The 13212-nt window shown below is 36.6% G+C and overlaps 2 protein-coding genes across 4 annotated transcripts in view; one reads left to right on the top strand and one right to left on the bottom strand.

The window, feature by feature from the left end:
* Positions 1 to 11801, top strand: part of LOC134826219 (proton-coupled zinc antiporter SLC30A2-like) — a 35563-nt gene extending 23762 nt beyond the window's left edge. For all 3 annotated transcript variants that reach the window (XM_063838515.1, XM_063838514.1, XM_063838516.1), the window contains 6 exons: positions 1740 to 1888; positions 2162 to 2313; positions 4413 to 4626; positions 9357 to 9462; positions 9957 to 10091; positions 10358 to 11801. In XM_063838515.1, coding sequence (XP_063694585.1) covers positions 1740 to 1888; positions 2162 to 2313; positions 4413 to 4626; positions 9357 to 9462; positions 9957 to 10091; positions 10358 to 10506 — 905 coding nt within the window. In that variant the 3' untranslated portion in view covers positions 10507 to 11801. The remainder of the gene's footprint in view (positions 1 to 1739; positions 1889 to 2161; positions 2314 to 4412; positions 4627 to 9356; positions 9463 to 9956; positions 10092 to 10357) is intronic.
* On the bottom strand, positions 5795 to 7823 carry LOC134826220 (acid-sensing ion channel 1A-like). The gene is made up of 4 exons (XM_063838517.1): positions 7799 to 7823; positions 7221 to 7494; positions 6913 to 7034; positions 5795 to 6702 (listed from the first exon to the last, which is right to left on the bottom strand). Exons 2-4 carry the CDS (start codon positions 7464 to 7466, stop codon positions 5889 to 5891), a joined length of 1182 nt encoding a protein of 393 aa, XP_063694587.1. The 5' UTR covers positions 7467 to 7494; positions 7799 to 7823; the 3' UTR covers positions 5795 to 5888.
* Positions 11802 to 13212: the final 1411 nt, after the last annotated feature.

The following is a 13212-nucleotide window of genomic DNA, read 5'->3' as shown; positions in this document are numbered from 1 at the left end:
ACTCTAGTGAGGGGTTCATAGCTGATCATTAAGGTCTTACTCACAATAATTTGTGCTCTGATATTGGCCGTACTGACGGCTGTTGAAAAAGCCACTCCGTCAGATGCGCGCCGCAAGAGTCCACCCCTGTAGACCCCACTACGTACAAAATTTGAAATTTTCCCCAAAAACTTCTGATTAAGCTAGTTTGTTTTCAATAACTTTTGCAATATTTACAGTAGACCCTTCAAATTTTCACCAAATGTTACTCCAGACATTTCTGCATGGTAACTGTGTCATAGAATTTTAATTTAGGGACCCAATTTTGTGCAACACTCCGGTATCTGACGACCGGTCGCAGACGTGGTTATTGTATTGTCAATTTCTATTGCACACTGAGCGAGCTATATTTTGAGTACAAAGATAAACTTTACACCAGGTGAAAGCTGAGACGTTTCTCTTTAAGATGATCACCTCACATTCTGTGTATCTGTGACATTGAGATAGTAACGAATCAAAACGTCAAGTTGAACAGGCTACAAAATACGCGCTGAATAAAAGTCCACCCCAGGAGTCCACCCCACGCGCGTAGGGTGATTATGCTAAAAAGTAAACTAGTAACTGACCTTAGCTTGAACTGATTAGGATCGACCGGATTTTAGATTCTGTCAAACGGAAGTGTTATGTAATTTCTTTTGTTTTAAAACAGCAGGAAACAGCTGTAGTAACGATAGCGTGTAGTAATGACCAACATACCACACACACCATATAATACTGTTACAGCGTATCAAGTTTAACATTGTCTTGGTATTACTAAACTACTGCATAATAATATGATACAGCCAAATGTTCATTAAAAGTAATATCATGTATGTCTTCATCATCGTACCACCCACGAAACTAAACACTATTACCAGTTCCCAGTACCAGTATATTCATCAGTCTGTGTGCACTGTGGCGAGGCATTATATAGAGAGTTCTGATTTATTAGCACCTACCAAAGAACCATTAACTGACGTGTAAAACAGGGCATACTGTCTAGTGTATTTCTGTACCGTATGATAAAGGGGCCAGTCAGTTCATGGGGGCGAGTGTTATACCGCCGTGATTTTAGCACCTTATTTTTAATTTTCTGGTGGCGCATTGTCCCGTTCTGCAGGGCGAGGGTTATTTCTTTTGTTAGAATCAATCATGTGGGTATAATCCGTAGCACTAAAATAATGACAGTTAACATCTCAAGTTCATATCACTATATCAATGTATTTGATTATATTTAATAAAATTGTAGTTGATAAATTATTAATGTTGATGGGGAAATATTTATATGTTTTTTTCATATTATAGTGTGATGTTACTTTGCAGAGATGTGTGATGATGTCATAAATTTGACTTAACTGTACGTTAATTTATCCCTCTATGTTTTTATAATTATCTTTAACAATGAAATATGGAATTATATAGTGTTATTGTCCTGAGCCTATTGAAATATCACGCGACTTCTTTTATACCCTTTTAACTCTGACCACGTGATATTATATTGTCAACCTTCCCTTACAAATTATAGGTAACATAGCGTGTAGAATAATTATTATATTGTTAGATATTGACATGATAATAGGTACAAATATCTGATAGATATAATATTCAAAAGACATCCAGGAAGTTATAGTATAAATTGGAGAACAGGGGCTTAACCCCCCCCCCCCCCCCCCTTGTTACTGGGTGTTACTTGGTGACTTAAACAAATCCCATCTTCTCAGGAGGATATATAGCCAACTCCCTCGCCATCATGACAGACGCGGCTCACATGCTGAGTGACTTCTCCAGTTTCTGTATCTCTCTGTTCGCGCTGTGGGTCGCAAAGAAACCTGCTACTAGGAACATGTCTCTCGGCTGGTACCGAGCAGAGGTAATTAGCGAGTTAATTAGTTTATTAATTATTACTAATTAGGGGTGAGAATTTATAATAAGGGGAATCATTGTGAATCCAGTACGTTATCAGTTTTTGGATAATTAACTTCCATCAAATTTATGGAACAAGTTAAGAAGTTACCGGCGTTCCCTCTTGTCTACTGATTAGAGATAAAATTTCCCGCATTTAGACATAAAACGCTCTAATCATTAAAAAAAACAAGTTATATTATTTTGTTATCTAAAATGTAATGAACCCTCTAACTTGCAGGTAATGGGAGCGGTGAGTTCAGTTCTGATAATATGGGTGCTGACGGGGGTGCTAGTTTACCTGGCCATCCAGAGGATGATACACAAAGAATTTGAGATCGACGCTGACACCATGTTAATCACCGCCGCCTGCGGCGTACTCGTCAACGTAGTGTGAGTATAGGTGGGTTAGGGGCAGGGGTGTGGTTACTGGTTAGGGGCAAGGAGGTGACACACTTTCAAGACACGTGACTGGGACATCTTGTTTTTTCTCGTGGAAATCTATTCCAAAAAGGCCACTCATAAAACCGTAGTTTTTTCTGGTAATAGGATTGGTTAACTGTGGGGAGGTAATTAATTTGTACAGATGTTTTCTTTCGTGAGACTGGGTGAGGGTGGCCCACGAGAAGATAACTTACTCTCACGTGTTACAACAAAATATAAATTCATTAAGAAGTAGACATTTGCCTATATTATGATTGGCTATTGAACTGGATCACTAGTCACTAAGAACACTGTGTCTACTGTCTTTAAACAGACGAATTTCTTTTATCAAATTTATGAAATTGTACGGAACAGTAATTATTGTAAGTCACAAGTATCTTCATATCAATTGCTGGTCACTTAGTTTCCAATTATTTTGGTTAATTTATCTGTGTTCGGTTAATTGTTCATTTAACAAACATTGGGCAGTGCTAGTAAGAGTCAACATACAACTACAAGTGTGTCTACACATGTTTCCTCTGCTGCTAGTAGTCACTACACATTGGTTATTTTTAATTAAGACAAATTGGAAAAGATTTTTTGCAAGATAAGTCGGGTAATGGGGGACCCATTTATATCCTATGAGTATTGCTGAAAGCACAGTGTAAGGCCTACACGGACCGCCTCTAACTAGCCAATCCCTGTTTACAATGTAAATTGTAACCTTAGATATTTATATCCTATGTAAATTGTAACCTTAGATATAATATATAACGGGTGATGACAAAAAAATGGAACTTTTTCAAATCCTTTTATCGGGTCGAGCAATTCATTTGTGGTCAAAATCAATGAAACAGTGTTAAAATTTGGACAATTTTGAACAAAAATAGTCTATTGATGCTTTTCAAACAAAGTTACAACGAATTCTTCATGTAGTGCATCCTGGGTTTGGACAGGATATGCCCGTTAAAAATATTTTCATCACGTTACATTACATAATTCTCAATAAATGTAATAGATTTGTAGTGTTGTAATTAGTTTAAAACTATGACAAACACTCAGAAGCCTCTTGCAATAGGCACAGAGCAATCTCTTTCTTACAGCCAATGAAGCGATTTGTACAGTTTGCTTGGGAATTGAGTTGGGTTGACCTTCTTTTATACATTATACATTTTTTATACTTTCGACATTTTTCAAAATTGTCTAAATTTTAACTCTGTTTCATAAAAGGATTTGAAAATTTTTTTTTTTCATCAGCCGTTATAACTTTTATATTATAATACATAAATATTATTGATATCCGTTAATAAAGTGTAGACTTGCTTCGTCCGTAATGCTCTTAACTGTTATATGTAACGAATAATGCGATGAAATACCTGGTACTAAAGACATGTGCCGGCCACATTCTGGCCCCAAAGAGTACTAATCAAATTACGATGATTTTCTGTTACACTCGCCTCATGTCTAAGTCTTGCGCTGAGATTTACTGATACATAATATACAGATTTACTGATGTTATACTACATGATACATCTGTACTGTATTTTAAACTTTACCAAATCTCCCCGGCAACACAGAGAATTTACCAAACGGCGTCCCTCCGTTAAAATGGAGTTTTCATGGTTTATTATAGTCATAACTAGCTTACAGTCACGATATGACTAATGACTATTCATAACTTTTTTGTGATTGATGTTGTTTGACAAAAGGTATTATATAATATTATATGTAATATATATTTAGTGTTTAGGGAATACTAAGAACTTTGTTGTCATCGTCAAATAGAAATCTATAATACCTTTTACAGAACGGAACTATAGATGATGAAGAGAAATTAAACATATTAACTGAAAAATCCCAAATTTCAGTGCATTTCGACCATATAAATCGTAAATAAACAACTGTCTGTTATACATGATCATTAAATCTACAATACTTAATTCACTTTACTATTGGAATATATTAAATTTCATAATCATAATAATAATATTATAATGGTTATCAGTACAACACGAATATTATATTGTCATATTGTTAAGTATACTATTTACTAAAATAACACTCTTCAGTATGGGAGTGTTACTGCACCAAGGTGGACACGGACACTCCCACGGTGGGGGCGGACACGGACACTCCCACGGTGGTGGGGGTCATGGTCACTCTCACGGCGCAACTAAGACTGAGCAAGAGAATATTAACGTGCGCGCGGCTTTCATCCACGTGCTGGGGGATCTGATACAGAGTCTGGGTGTCCTGGTTGCAGCTTTCCTTATCAAGTTTAATGTAAGTTTACTTAACTGTTTACTAAAGTATGTTCACTGTTCAGCGCAGAGTATACAGTCTATATATTATATATATAATATATTATAAACAGTTGGTAATCCTCTGAAGCAATAAATCTAGTATTTATATCAAGCTTGTTAGCTAATTGACTTTAATTTGTTACTTTGTAATTATAAGATTTCAAGGGGAGGTAGACACATTATTAAGATAGGATAAAGGAAATATTACAGACCAAACCTGGGCATTGGAAAAAATATATACTATTATGTAAACTTGGAAAACATTATACGTAACTATCGTTACGTATTACACTAGGTCTTTTATAGTCGATAAAGACCTTAGCCAGTCGATAAATATTTAGCCATATTTGATAACCAAAACGTCGTTAAACTCCAAAACTATAGCTATAACTATACTCATTATTTGTTAACCTCTCGAGTTTTGTAGTTCTGAAAGTGAAAATCAAATGATATTCTCGCTGATTTCTTCAGCAGTCCAGTGCATACATAGCTCGCAAAACTAAAAAAAGCAGAAGATTATAAATATATAAATATCGAAACGCACACACAAGTAACACACAAGCAACTGACAAGCAACACACAAGCAACACACAAGCAGCGAATTATATCTTCTATGTAATTCTCTGGTTTACACATCTGTGAATTGGGTGACATAGAGTTTACTAAGTCTAATGGTATAGGTACTACCAGCTCAAGTTTGTGCTGCTGCCTCCTCTTTCCTCCTTCCTGCCTCTGTATTCTCCTTCACACTCCCCGTTTCTTGCTCCTCTTCTCCTTTCCTCTTTTCCAAGCCAAGGTTTGCCAGCCACTCTACAACCTTAAACACTGTTATCAGAGAAACGCCCACAAATAAATCCAGCGTCCCTCCCAACTCTCCTATAAAGTTCCTGAATGAGTAAGCAGCAGTTTGTACCTCTTTAACCCTCATCAGTACTTCCTGGTAAAACACTAACTTTACCAGGTTCCTCTGAGCCTCCTCCAGGCTCCTGTAGTGCGGGTATCTGGCGGACAGCTTACTCTGCCACAGTCCAGCGCTGGGGAAGTTACTAGAGGCAAGATTGTAACTTGTCTTGTTGTACGAGCATGGTTCCTTGCACTCCATTGGCTTACTACTCTCGTCTCCGTGCATCATGCTGTCTATTAACATGTTCTGACACATGGCTTCTGTGGTAAACGAACACTCCTCCAACTGCAGAGTACAGTCAACTGTGCCCCGCTGGACTCTGTACTCCAAATCCTCACTTAGAATGGCTGTTTCGTCAAACAGAACGCACTTTTCTTCGTATTCTGCTTCTTGTTGACTTGTAGGAGTCCACATAAATAGACACAGTTGTCTGTTTGCTTACACTGTTCAGCACACAGCACTGCTGAAGAAATAGAGGGTAGGGTCTTTAGAGAAGTTCCACTGTAGGAGAACTGATCCTGATAGTAACACGTACTGTTATCAAACTCTATCCTCTTCTCTTGGCTGATCCCCTGTGTAAAATACTGATAAATGTGGTGTTCCAGTTCGGTGTCTCTAGTTGGTGGGGGGTTGATGTGCCTGGTGTAGATGTACCAGGGGTAGCACTTACATAGGGGCTCCCTCATGTACTGCCACAACACTTGGTTTCTGAAACACTCCTTTACTGTCAGAGTGTCATCCATGTTTATCCCCTCTTTTGTTTCCTCCTTTTTATCAGTTGTTGAGCGTGCACTTGATTTGAAGACGTCCTCCTCGTTTTTACAGGTCCCGTGTCTCGGTTCAAGTCTGGTTATTTCCGTGGTTTGGAGTTGAACGAATGTTTCTTTTCCTGGACTCACCGCAAAAGCGTATTCCTTGTTAAGCACAGTTTCGTTGGGCATTCTTAAGAGAACAAAGAACCCTTCAGTCTCAGTAGATTCCAGGTAATGTTCTGTGCGAGTGTCCAGTATCATTGAGAGACCCCCTATTCGTCCATTAACTCGCTGTACCAATATCTCCTGGTCATTCACTTCCAGACAGCTCCCCATCTCGGTAAACCGTATTGTTAGGTAGTCCGACTCCCTGTTCGCTGGTAGTACTTCCTTCGCAAATCTGTGTGTTATAAGTTTTGATAGTATTACAGAATGAAAAGGTGGGTACGGCTGGAAGAGGAGGGGGCTCAACCGTAATTGAAGTACCGGGCAATTTCCTGGTTCATCAAGATCCAGCTGCACTGAGCCGGAGCCCCCTCCTCCTTCAAAATGTATTCAGTTACTTCTCGACAAGAATGTGGAAGAATTAATTTTGAATTTCTTTACTGACGTGAAAGATTGTAGATCAAGAGTTGATCTAATGTTCCAGCTATATGTCTGTTGTGCGTGCATTGAGTCAATCCTCTCATATGGGAGGTCCTTCGATGCTACAGACCTGGCGCTTGACCTGTCCTATTGATAGCAAGCATGATATAGACGTATTATTCTTAAGACAATGATAACGTCATATTATCATTATATCAATACCAATCGTCATAAAATAATAATTGTGATCCTAGTATCATTCAGTTTAAAATCTTGTTTTGGTTTTCTGACTTTCAATCTATGTTCTGAAATCATATCAAAATATGAGTGTACCTGATGTTTCTCCTGAAGATCCTGGAAGAGCTTGTAAACACTAACAGTGGTGTTAAACCCGCGTTTCCCCGCTACCTCAATCTTGTCCTCCTCCATCTTGGTCTTGTTCATGAGGTTGATGTTACAGATGGTAATGGCGGGGAGGTAGTACTCGTTAGTGAACTCTGATGAGAGCTCTGTGTAAGAAGGATATGTCAGCCAGTCCTGGAGCAGCTCTGCTGTTAACCACACACCCATACCAAGCATCAGTAGTCCTATAACACACCATATCAACCTGGGTTAATTCTCTAGTGTTCCGACAGTTGTAGTTATCACGAGTTTTTAGTTATAAAGTGCGACCATTACTCAAGACAAGGTTAAACTATTCTCTTAACGATTGTTGACCGGCTATCAAGAGGCTGTTTACTGTTTGGCGGCTGTTAACCAGTTTTTAGCCATCTATTAATAAATTGTGGCTTACTGTGGCTAGTATTATAATAAGTGGTGGCTTATTGTTCATAGATCATAATTTGTCAACCAAGTCTCTCATTGATTAAGCCATAAAAGGATAGAATAATTAGTAGTTGGAACAATATTACCTGGGTATGAAGTGTCTGTAGTTGGTTACAGAGTTCACATATTTATTATCAATCTGCGCTCTTCTGGATGGACAGAAAGATTTAATAAAATATAAATCTGTCTTTTAAAGCAATTCGTGTCATTTCTTGTGGATATTATCTTGATTTAAAACTGCCATTATGATAACTTATCATTGATAAGGAGTGCCATGCTAATTAAATCGTTTAAAACGACAAAGCGTTTGTTTTCAATAACATTCTCGAGGAAAGAAATGCGATTTATACTACAACCAAAACGTTGCAAACAGATTAAAAACTCACAGTTTTTCCAGTTGACTCATTCTGTAAACGACACAGGCCGAAGTGTTTCCTTGTTGGCAGTGTGTAATATTTTTAAACAAATCTTCTGGGTTTTAAGCGGTCATAATTTGATAATATTGACCAATATACAACTTGTAAGATCAACTTGCAAACTATGTATACATATTACAGATAAACATTAAACAAGTGGTACCACATCTCAAAAAGTAGCCATTTGATATTCTGAAAAAAGTTTCAAAGCTGCAATGCGCATAACATATCCTCATCGCTATCAGTTAGCGAGCCTAACTGAAAATACAGATTAAACTGTGAAACTAGAAATAACCAAACGTGCTAAGGAGTTACAAACTGTGAGAAGGCTTTATAAGAATAAATACTAGGGACTATACAAGTAAACAATACTGCTTCGGGATTACGCTTACAGGAAATATACAGTAACCACACTCACACGGTCGACTCTGAATATTTCAATCGACCGGGTATTATGTGGGTATTATACCGGGTATTATACTAATATATAATATATAATAACTATATTAAACTAAGCGTCTGTGGTGTAACTGTGATCGACAAGACACACTGGAAACACACTCGTTAGCTCCATTGCTGTTCAGTATTTGTTTTGTATAATACATACCTCCTTAGTGGCATTAAACTTAGTACTGTGATAGGAAACTAGTGGTTACTCGTTAGCGTCAGATGGTATAAGGTACCTGGCAGCAAGATATAGGCTTAGACAACATGTTAGGAGGTACTTTGTCGATAAAACAAAGTCCAGACTACAGAGATGTGGAGAGAACAGGTTGAGCTGCAGTTTGCATTGTTTACCTCGCTAAGCTTAACATGGGTCTTTTTGTCTGAATCACGGGTGATTATAACATATTTTATGGAAATTTGTAAAGCCTGACCATGCTCGTTTGTGTATATCCTTCGACCTTCATGTATTTAATGAACCCTGAATACGCAGACCTGTATAACCTACAATTGAATCGTACTTAACTCAGATCTAAACTAGTCACTTGAGATACATTCAGCGAATACGAACTAACGTCCCAGCTGAAGACTTAACATATCCAAGGGGCCAAGCACTATACATATTATGGTAATCATAATTATGTGCAAGGGCTTTGCGCTTGGTGTTATCATACTTAATTAATAATTATGTATACTATTTAAAACTTATCTAAAGTTAATTAATTGCTAATTACTTCTAATTAATTTCTAATTAACCCGTCATGATAACACCCCTCTATTTCAGCCCACCTGGTCGTTAGCAGATCCCATCTGTACCCTGGTATTCAGTGTGATAGTTCTCTTTACTACACTCACTATAATGAAGGATGCAGTGCACGTCCTTATGGAAGGTAAGAGATAATATTAATGTTTTTATTCACAATAAAAGATCACGCTTACGTCTAACTTGATAAGGTGAACCACAGTATTTACTTATCTGGAACAGGAAGTGATAGATTTAGAGTCCCATTTTCTTGTAACTTAGTTATTAACTTTAACCAGGTTATTTAATCCAAATTTGGAGCATCCTACACCGTATTTATGTGATCCAAATTATGGTTTTAACCGGCTATATTATATGCAAATTTATTATATTTATAGATTGTCACGTTCATGTCACATTTTAGAAACTTCTCGAACGTACTATCAGAGCTGCTAGTGTTCTATAATATGAGCAAATGTCATGCTCGCTGCCCAAGTTAATGTCTTTTCTTGGAAAATAGCAGTATTTCTTGGTATTGATCAGATATTGGATATTAGAGATATTGGTTGTTTTAGAGTTCACTAATATACACGTTCTCCTCAGGAGTACCCAACAATATTAACTAAAGATTATCCCCCTCAGGAGTACCCAACAATATTAACTACAAGATGATGGAGGATGACCTAAAGGAGCTGTCTGGAGTTGTGGCGATACACAATCTACACGTCTGGTCTCTGACTCTCGACAAGTCTGCTCTCGCTGTCCATCTAGCTATAGGTTCGTATTGTCTAGTCTTTACCTAGTGTCTTTTTTGAACTCATGGGCTGATTTTTAGAATGAAAATTTGTTGGTCACATGATAAATTGAATAGTTTTTGCATAATACGCTTTTAAAATGTTTAAACTTATAAGACAATTGTTTTACTGTTCTGTGTTTGCATCTCTCATTAACCTTGCTACTTTGCTAGTTGCAAGTATAAATGATATGGTCCGTTATCTTCATATCTTAATTACTTAATTATCTAATTATATAATTACCCTCAGACCCTAACACGAGTACACAAGAACTGTTGAAAGAAGCTAATAGACTACTTAAGAAGAAGTACCGAATATCACATTGTACAATTCAGATAGAGTTTTATCAGAGAGCAATCATGGAGAACTGTAAAAAGTGTCAACCTCCCACAAAATAACAGTAATAATCATATTTCGTAGGGTTCTTTGTTTACTTTCACTTCATGAAGTTCTAGCAATTGTAGATAATTTTCATCAGTTTCATTATATTGATACATAGGATAAAGCATTCACTCCAACAATTAATGTTCGCTGAAGAATGAAGATCTCTTATATTCTGATTTCAAGTTCTGTCGAGCTCAACGGCGAAAATTTACTGCTTTACAGATGTTTTTCACGGGATTTACCTTCGTTGATCTTCAATTAAAGACACAATTAATTGCTGCATACGCACAGCCCATGATAGCCAAAGAATTGACGTTTTTCACGTTTGTAAAAATCGAAATTTTATATGTAAGTTAAACGATTCTGGTGAATATATCAGCGTGGTGCTAACCTAAAAACTTGGAAAACTCGGTCAAGTGGCTGTTTTATCGATATAATTTGATGAAATTGTATAAAGATGTTTGAGAATATGTCACCAGTTTTTCTACGTTTTGTACTGATTTTGTTGTTGTTTGTTGATGTTTGGCATCTCTTTGCGGATGCAACAATTTGCTATATTTCAAGATTTATTTAGGTTATATGATATGGATACCAAGCTATGATGTACCTTTTTCGTGCGCTTTTTAGTGGTTTTATTTTATTACATGTAACAATTAAAAAAATGTCTAGAGGTAATGAATTTTAATGCGTAAAGAGGACTCTGTTTAGTAATTTAATATCTGTTAGTGTTAATAGTCGCTACTTTCAGAAGTCAGAATATTAACCTGTGCATGAGCTTAGAGTAATAAGTGGACCTTATTTGTTTCAGTAATTGAAGTTGATTAAAGTTAATTTTGATAATTTTTTTTGAGTGAGTATGTAGCTTTCTCACGAACTGCTTATTTGGCTAAAAGGTGAGATAGGGCGTAGTCTTAAACAAAGTCTAGAACTAACGTCTTGTTAAAAGGTATAATTAACAAAGATTCAGAACAATCTCATCGTTTTAGTCCAAATTTCCTTGTTTTCAAAGCTTCATGACTTTCCATCTGTTTTCAACAAACCAAAATGGCCATGGTGCTCAGTAATCAACTAAACATCTTTATTTTAACTAGTTATCTGTGGTTTACGATGAAAGATTAAACAGACGTTATATAACATCATATTATTATTAACATATTTGCTTGCGATGTTCAGATATTAAGATTTTAAATGTCACGCCGGCTCACTCTCAACATTATATTCTGATAAAAACTCATGTGAGTAACCGTTGTCTCTAGCTTATAATACAATGAACTTGTGTCGTAAATGATTTTAAATTTACAATTCTAAATTTGTGTTCTTCACTTTTTATCGCGAGCCTGCAGATTCACAGATGTGAACATGTCTAAAAATGTAACTGATAGGAGTTCAAATGGTTTGAGTCAGGAACAAGTGGTGCTGATCAAGATATCATCCCCGGGGGAAGGTATCCTGCTTATTATAGTGTTAATTGTAGCAGTTAATTAGTTAAAATATAATCTGCACACTTGTAATCGAAGTACAACTGTCAGTATGATAAGAGGCGAGATAAATTTGATAAGAGGCGAGAGAAGATAAGATCCTAAACTAATGATAATTGCCTGATTATATCAGATCCTGTTAATTTTTTAGATAGTTCTGCCATAGTATCAATAAATTCTTTGACAGACAGGAAAGCGAGATACTTCGTCATCATAGTTGTATTTTCTCATGGATCTGCCACAAGGTTTCTCAGTATAAGTAGACCAAACAGATAGTTGTTACTGTAGATAGGTTCCGACAACAAGAGTGCTGCCATAGTACAGTAACAAGTACATACTATGTTCGAGGAGAGGGTAATTATAAAACCCCTTAATCAAGGGGTATAATTTTATTTAATAATTAATAATATTATGAAGGAGCACTTCTAACCTGCTACCCTAATATAACTACAGTATTGTTGGGATTGTTGTGTGATGAATCTCATATTGTCATTTCGTTGTGAACCGTATTTACCCATGTTACAGAAACCTTCGTTATTACCATGAATATTGAGTATAATGTAGAATGTAGACCGTTAATAAAGGCTTGTGATATAACGGATGTAATAAAGTAAACTTTCCCACACTTCCGCCTTACATTTAACACACTACCTCTACTCCTCAATCAAACCATATTTGGCTCCCACGTTTCGCACTTCTTATTGGTCAATGCCATTCCCGCCATTTCGCTTAGCACTAGATACATACCTACACACTTCACATCATCTACCTTGTTCACCGTACGTTATTTGCTATACAAGTTTGTCGTCGTATGAGCTAATTTTTTATCATGAATACGATGTTGTCACATTGAAAGAAGGGTTCGGAATTTAGAGGACACATGGGTGTTAGTTACAGATTGTTGTTATTCATCAAAACAACTGCATTATGGTGAGGTGGCGAATATTTGGTACTTATATAAACCAGCCGTACCTTGCTATCTTGTAAACAAACCGTTGTAACAACCGTTCTTGCCATCTCAATAACACTACTTTCAAACAGCTCAGTTCTTGCAGCTTGCCACTTCTAGGAACTAGTTAAGACTCAAAATATCTCTTCTTGAACGCAATCGACCTGTTCCGTATGTAACTGTGCATGAATGATGAATTTGATTATATGAAGTATTTCTGTAGTGATAATATTTCTTCTGACGAACTGAATTTTAAGAACATACCTTTTACAAATAATTCGCAGACAAGTCTG

The sequence above is a fragment of the Bolinopsis microptera genome, chromosome 2 (assembly GCF_026151205.1).
Source record: "Bolinopsis microptera isolate Bmic1 chromosome 2, MBARI_Bmic_1.0, whole genome shotgun sequence".
NCBI classification, from domain to species: domain Eukaryota; kingdom Metazoa; phylum Ctenophora; class Tentaculata; order Lobata; family Bolinopsidae; genus Bolinopsis; species Bolinopsis microptera.
This window is presented reverse-complemented; position numbering and strand designations above follow the sequence as displayed.

What these genes read in the sequence shown, in the direction of transcription:
- LOC134826220 (XM_063838517.1), bottom strand. Translation starts at nt 7,466, where the DNA reads ATGCTTGGTATGGGTGTGTGGTTAACAGCAGAGCTGCTCCAGGACTGG. An exon ending in ATCTTCAGGAGAAACATCAG is followed by an intron (nt 7,035 to 7,220) that starts GTACACTCATAT and finishes TGCTATCAATAG; the next exon opens with GACAGGTCAAGCGCCAGGTC. An exon ending in CTTGATCTACAATCTTTCAC is followed by an intron (nt 6,703 to 6,912) that starts GTCAGTAAAGAA and finishes TATAACACACAG; the next exon opens with ATTTGCGAAGGAAGTACTAC.